General features: G+C 38.6%; 1 protein-coding gene across 1 annotated transcript; it reads right to left on the reverse strand.

Moving 5' to 3' along the window:
* Positions 1 to 1,808: 1,808 nt before the first annotated feature.
* Positions 1,809 to 3,806, reverse strand: LOC133311892 (uncharacterized). Its single transcript, XM_061513020.1, has 3 exons — positions 3,624 to 3,806; positions 2,401 to 3,174; positions 1,809 to 2,294 (listed from the first exon to the last, which is right to left on the reverse strand). Exons 1-3 carry the CDS (start codon positions 3,804 to 3,806, stop codon positions 1,809 to 1,811), a joined length of 1,443 nt encoding a protein of 480 aa, XP_061369004.1.
* Positions 3,807 to 7,068: the final 3,262 nt, after the last annotated feature.

Consider the following 7,068-nt stretch of genomic DNA (forward strand, 5'->3'; position numbering starts at 1 on the left):
AAAAAGAAGAAGAAGAAAAGACGAAGAACGCTTCAGAGAAAATGTTTTGATCCTCTAATTCGAAAATTACAAGATGAATAAAAGTTTTCTACTCTGCCGTCATATACCGCTACCCAAATCGGGTTAGGGCTCAGTTCTGATCGGCCCATCTATCTATAATACGAAATAAAATAAATAAAATAAAATAAAACTAAAACTTGGCTTTGGGCCACATAAGTAATTGGGTTTTAATTTAAATTACAAGTCCAATAATCAAATAAAACTTCAGCAAAATGCGTCCAACTTGGCGTCCGAATCGACCAGCTTCCAGTCCGAATTGGGCTTCGAGCTCTTCATAAGAATTGTAGATATTTGTGTTATCTGAAAAACCCAACAAGAACGGAGTCAATCCGACAACTATGGATCGAGATATGGCCAAAATACAGAAGTAACATAAAGCTGAAAAATTCTGACGAAAATAAATTAAACACAATCAAAAACTAAAAATCTAAATTAACTCTAAAAATAATTATTTTATTCAAATAAATCCTAAAAATACTAATCAAGAGTAACAAATAAGTGTAATAAAATATGAGTTATCACGAGGCCAACATCTCCTTGAAACGCTGAAATGCTGCTTCACATTCCTTCGTCCATACAAAATTGCTTCCCTTTTTTAGAAGTTGAAACAATGGCAAAGACACATGTGCCGACTTGGCCAAAAATCTGGACAAAGTTGTTACTCGCCCGTTCAACTTCTGGACCTCTTTTATATTCTCCGAGCTCTTCATTTCCATCACTGCTCTACACTTGTCTGGGTTAGCTTCAATTCCCCTTTCTGTTAAAAGGAAACCCAAGAACTTTCCAACTGGAACTCCGAAAGCACACTTATTTGGATTTAAGCGCATATTATGCTTCGTGACTTGCTCAAACACCTCATGCAAGTCTTCTAGATGCGTCTGACCGTCTCCCGACTTCACAATCATATTATCCATGTACACCTCTAACATTCTACCCATCTGTGCTTTAAACACTTTGTTCATCATTCTCATGTACGTTGCCCCTGCGTTTTTTAATCCTAATGGCATGACATTATAGCAATACACTGCATCTTCAGTTATGAACGCTGTTTTTCCTGATCTTCTTTCCATAACGGTATCTGATTATACCCGGAATATGCATCCATAAATGACAACACTTTTTACCCGGACGCGTTGTCTACTAAATGATCAATACTTGGTAATGGAAATGGATCTTTAGGACAAACTTTATTCAAGTCTGTATAATCTGTACACATTCTCCACTTCCCATCCGGCTTCCTTATCAACACCAGGTTGGCTAACCATGTAGCATATTCTATTTCTCTGATAAACCCCGCTTCTAAAAGCTCCTGTGTCTTTTCTTCAATGACCTTCCTCCTTTCTACACAGAATCTCCTCTTCTTTTGGGCTACCGGCTTTACTCCTGGGGTCATTGCCAAGCGATGGCAAGACAATGCCGGATCCATGCCGGGCATATCTGAGGGTTTTCATGCAAACAAATTAACGTTCTTTTTCAACAACCCCTTCAAACTCTCTGCCACCTCAGGTTCCAACTTGGAACCCATCTTCGTACACTGCTGTGGAGATATCCCCAATTGAACTTCTTCCATAGCTCCAGCGGGTTCCGGCCTCTCCCCGTTATCTTCCTCTCGTGGATCCATCCCTACTACCATTACCTGTTCTTCCTTTTTTCCCTCCTTATCTCTTTGTATATTTCCTTCTTTCGCTTTTCGTGCCGGCTCCATGATATTTTCTCCCTTACTTGCTTGCGGAACTCGTAGACTCATATTATAACAACTCCCAGCAACCACTTGGTTTGCCTTTATCGGCTACTGACCCATCTTCGGCCACAAATTTCATAGCCAACTGGTCAATCGACAAAAATATCTTAAACTTCTTCATGAATGGCCGCCCCAAAATAATATTGTACGCCGAGCTCAAATCTACTACAGCAAACGACAAGGTGACCGTTTTATGCGTGGGTGCTTTGCCTAAAGTCAACCTCAAAGGGATATACCCCAATGACTTAATTTTAGCCCCTGTGAAAGCTAGCAACTCGGCTCCACATGGTTCCAACTGGTCATAATCCAAATCCATTCTTCTAAAGGCATCCCAAAATATAATGTCCACCAAACTCCCAGGATCTACCAACATTCTATCAAAGCGATAGTTTGCTAGCAATCCTGAAATGACTAGAGGATCATCATGCTCTGGATCTATTATCTCATCGTCCAAGTCTTCAAAAACTACATGTTTGCCCGTCTTTCTTCTTTCCTCTTTGAATGTGGCTTATCTGAAATAGCCATGCACATTTTCAAATGTTTTTTACGGGCATTACTCGACTTTCCTCCTCCTGCTCACCCCCGGCTATCGTACATACGTGACCTATCTGGACCGGATTGGGGGATGTTTCTTTTTCTTTCTGAATCTTGCCAGCCTCTTTGATTCTTCCTCCTGGCGGGCTCCGACTACGATATGGTCGTCGATATTTGTCTTCATTACTGCCATCTCCTTCTCTTCTCACATACTTCTGTAACTTCCCTTCTTTGATCAACCATTCAATAACGTTCTGCAAGTTATAACAGTCGTTTGTATGGTGCCCGTACCCCCGATGAAATTCACACCATTTTGTCTTGTTTGTCTGCGCGAATATTGACTGAATAGGTGGCGACCTTGGGACATTTCTCATCTCTGTAGACATTACTTCTTTCAATATCTGAGCTCTAGATATATTCAACGGTGTGAACTCCCTCCTATATGCCTCTCTAAATCTTTCTCCGACTAACCTAGGCCGCCTCTCTTCAAACTGCCCTCTTCCTGCTGGTCTCTCCGGCCTCCGACCTGGATTTGTGTCTCGAAAACCTTGCTCAATTTGCTTTTGAGAAGATTTAAATTCCTCTAAATCAATGTATTTTCGAATTCTTTCCAACAAATCTTCTTTTGTAGCCGGACACTTTTTGGCTAACGAGTTCGCGATCCCTCCGGGTTGTAATCCAGTAGTGAACAACAACAAATACGTCTGATTTTGTAACCCCTTGACTTGTCTTGCTTCTGCTTGAAAGCGTTCGTAATAATCTCTCAACTTTTCTCCAAGCTTTTGTCTTACTCCGCACAAATTATGCGTGGTTTTGGGCTGAGGTCCATAATGAGCAAACTATTGCACGAACCGCTGTGATAAGTCCACCCAACTTTCAATGTAGTTATCCGGTAAAATCGTAAACCACTCTAAAGCCTATTTTCTTAAAAACACAAGAAATGTTCGACATAACAAAGAATCTGATTCTCCACATAAGGACATTGCTGCTCGGAACACTGTCACAAACTCCTTTGGATCTGAGCTTCCATCATACGCCTTTATGTCATTCAGTTACTTAAACCAAGCTGGGATTGGTTCCGCTCTGAGCCTCCAAGACAAAGGATTTCCTGATGGGCCTTGATTTATCGGGGGTACAGGAATCCCCTGTTGAGCTCCTCCGAGTTGTTCATTCTATCCGGGTACATCTTGCTCCCTATTGGTCATTTGTCTATTACCGTACTGGGGACCAAAGCCTTACGCCTGCCCTGGTCCGTAATGTTGATAACCCCAATTCATAGGGTTGTTACTCGCTTTCCACCTTCCTCCTCCCTGACCTTGATCTTCGCCCAAGTGATAATACTCGGTATCGTCTCGTGGGAACTTGCCCCTGTGATTGACATAACTTCTTCCTCCTTCTGGCGTCCACCTTTGATAAGTCTCTTCGTATCCCACTCGGTTTGCCTCTCGTTCGTCTTGACGAGGATAATCATGGCAGGCTCTCAGGTATTGTTCTTCCTCCCATATCTCCTCTTCCACCTGTTCACCTTCCCTATTCTGATACTGTTTAGTTCTCCCCGTTCTCCGGGCATAATCGTCATGTATTCGTTCTTCTATCCTCGGATTTGTTCCTCGTCCTCCGCCTTGATAGCCCCTCCTTTTTGGAGGACTCCTTGACTCTTGACGAGGTTGTCCTCTCCTTACTTCATTTCCTCTATTTCCCCCCACAGTTGGGGCGATAAAGGAATATAACTAGGAGGAGACAAGGAATCCCTCCCCCTGTTGGGTGACTGCTGCCCATTTCCTACAGGGTGTCTTTCTTCCACACCACGTCTCTTTTGCCCTCCTTCTTGATGTTGCCTATTCCTGATATCCTCCACCAATTGAATCAAAGCTTTTCCAATGGTGTTGAGAGACCGACTCCTTCCACTGGATCGAAAAGAATCTTCCTCTCCATCGTATCCTCCATCGTCCTCCGCTCGCTCATCATGGTAATGGCTTGCCATGACTCAAGAAAATGCGTAGGAATTTTTTACCTATTCCCACAGACGGCGCCAAATGTTCTGGATGAACATAAGTATGGTTATGGTATTGTTAAAGTCTACCTGGCGTTAGGCAGCTACCCTTAATATTTATAGCTCTGTCTTAGGTAGTTACTCTAATCGTGGGTTGTTATCCTCACTATCATCTAATCGTGGTAGGACCCACATTTGGCTTCACTAGGCGGTTAACTTAACTGCTTCTTCGGGTAAAGGTACTTTCGGGTTCTGTCAGAGGTTATCCTCAGCTAAAGATACCCGGATGTATTAACCCGAAACATTAATATTTTTTTTAGTAAATACAAAAGCATCAGTAAATGATAATATAATTTTTTTTTGGACAATGAGATAGAAAGCTCTACATAGATGAAATTTTTGAGGTTTAGTTGATGGGTTAATGGGTCTTGGGTTTAGAAATTTTTGAGCTATGATTGGAGAAAGACCCAAGTAGGTAGAAGGAAATTAATATATTGGATCGGTTTTTATCTACCAATCCAAAAACGGATCCAATCCAATTAAAATTTGCGATTTATTCGGATATAGGTTTTTCGGTTCGGTCACCGCGGTTTGAATCGGTTTGGATCGGTTGATGAACACCCTTACCTCACAGGGTATTTGGCAATAGAATTTTATCCCTTAAAAAAAAAGTATATTCTTTCTGTCTATATTGATATTTATACATTTAATTGGCACCCTACTTGCAGCATTTATATGTTTATGTTTATTTTCACGCATTTTTCATGTGATGCTATTTTTTTAACTCATTTCAAGTTCCTATGTTATGATAGATAGACACCTTGTCATGATCCATGTCATACGTATAATATATTTAACATTTTCTCTTATATTTATCTTCTTTTTATATTCCCAAAACCATATATATATATATATTAAAAGGAGAATGATTCATTTTACAATTTTTTTTTACAAATTACACTAAATATTAAAAGGAGAATGATTCATTTACAATTTTTTTTTACAAATTACACTAAATATTAAAAGGAGAATGATTCATTTACATTTTTTTTTACAAATTACACTAAGTATAACCGGTTATACACTCTTGATTGAAGTATGACCGGTCATACTTAGTGTAGTTTGTAAGAGTTTGTAAACAAAAAGTTTGTAAATATATAACCTTCCCCATAAAATAAAGAAAGAAAGAAAAAATATAAAAAAATGGTTGATGGAAAAACATCTTTATTTTCTCTAATAAAAGAGAACTAAAGAGCTGAAGGAGAGGATACAAAGTAGGAGAGCACTTTCCCGGGGGTATTGACCATTGGATATGACGGGAGATTTTACACTATATACTCTATGAAGTACATAATATAAACTACTAAAATTGCTTTTTTTCCCTTTCTTCAGAAAAATATCAGTTGATGTGGTGCATTTTCATTGGTCTGTTGTACCTACGACAGGTGTACTAAATTTTTTTCCAAGAAGTAAGGGGAGATAAAAAGGTAGAATGAAAAATGCAAGAGAGTTAAGCGCTTCGTGAGAAATTATTGAAGATAACCTTGCAAAACTCAAAAGTAGATTCCCCATCTATACCCGAGTTGTACTCTAAAATATTTGTAGATGTAGATTCAAGATAATAAAGACATTTACACATCTAGACATAAATAAGGAATACACTTTGGATTATTGAAGGCAATGTAGTTTACCATAGGAATTTCATTCATTTATTAAATATAGGATTGGAAATAATTCTTATAAGGTATATAGAAATGGTTCAAAAAATTGAAATGATAAAATTCAACGTCAAAAGGATGACTAAGACTTGTGGGACTCTTGATATGCATCGTAGTGAAAATGTTCAAAGTATTCTTCTTAATTCAATAGATTTATTCAACAAGAAGATTGAGAACTGTTGGACCGAGATGTGCTTTAGGAAATGCAAGAGCAAAATATGAGAGGAGCAAGTGTATGTTCGGGAGCATAATCAGTTAAGAGCAAATCTATCCAAGCTGCGCAAGCGCACACATCAAGCAATATAAGGTTTCATCTGAGTCTCATATTATCGTTCTCAGGGAACAAATGTAAAAATGATGTTTTAAAAGAACTACTGATAACAATAAGAATAATAACACACTTCAAGTAGCAATTGCATTCTAAAACTAAGGTTAACCAACGAGCACTTATCACTAGCTATTTGAACTAAGTTAAATAATTTGCAATGACCAAGTATTGGGTTTATCCTTTTTGTTTTATCGAACTAGGTCTTGAAAGAATATGTCAAAGTAATGAGTGACAGAAAATTAAATCAACAATTAATAATAATAAAAAACAAGAGCAATCAAGTCTAGATTTAATTGTGAAAGCTTTTTATCATCAAGTGTTAACAAGAGACAAATTAAAATGATGTAATTCAGAGAGAGAAATGCGTAGGCTTTGGGGTTGATATTTTCACCCTGTTAATCGTTCCTACAATGTCATAAGCTTTTAGAATTGAAACATGCTCCGAGCAGTTATACTGTGTATTTGCTCCTTAGATAACTTGAAGTAAAATGGCCACATTTACTCCAAATTATCCTTAAGGATTCAATTGAAAACTCAGGTGAGATTCTGTTTGCCTCCTTCAAAGAAGTATGCCTGAAGGATTACTAACTAAAGCGATTTACGCACAACTGTGCTCCTCCTTCCGGGTATTCCTTTATCTCAGAGTAAATACCTTAAGACTTCTAAATTGCTCCATACTACCTTGTGTAGGGTC

This window comes from Gastrolobium bilobum, unplaced genomic scaffold, assembly GCF_033153095.1.
Source record: "Gastrolobium bilobum isolate Gb01-03AN ecotype WA unplaced genomic scaffold, APGP_CSIRO_Gbil_v1 utg908, whole genome shotgun sequence".
NCBI classification, from domain to species: Eukaryota; Viridiplantae; Streptophyta; class Magnoliopsida; order Fabales; family Fabaceae; genus Gastrolobium; species Gastrolobium bilobum.

Excerpts from the sequence above, each read along its gene's own strand:
- LOC133311892 (XM_061513020.1), bottom strand. The coding sequence starts at position 3,806 with ATGATTATCCTCGTCAAGACGAACGAGAGGCAAACCGAGTGGGATACG. Across the intron at positions 3,175-3,623 it reads AGGAGGAAGGTGGAAAGCGA|TTTGCTCATTATGGACCTCA; the intron begins GTAACAACCCTA and ends TTCGTGCAATAG. Across the intron at positions 2,295-2,400 it reads ATCCGGTCCAGATAGGTCAC|GAAAGAAGAAAGACGGGCAA; the intron begins GTATGTACGATA and ends ACATTCAAAGAG.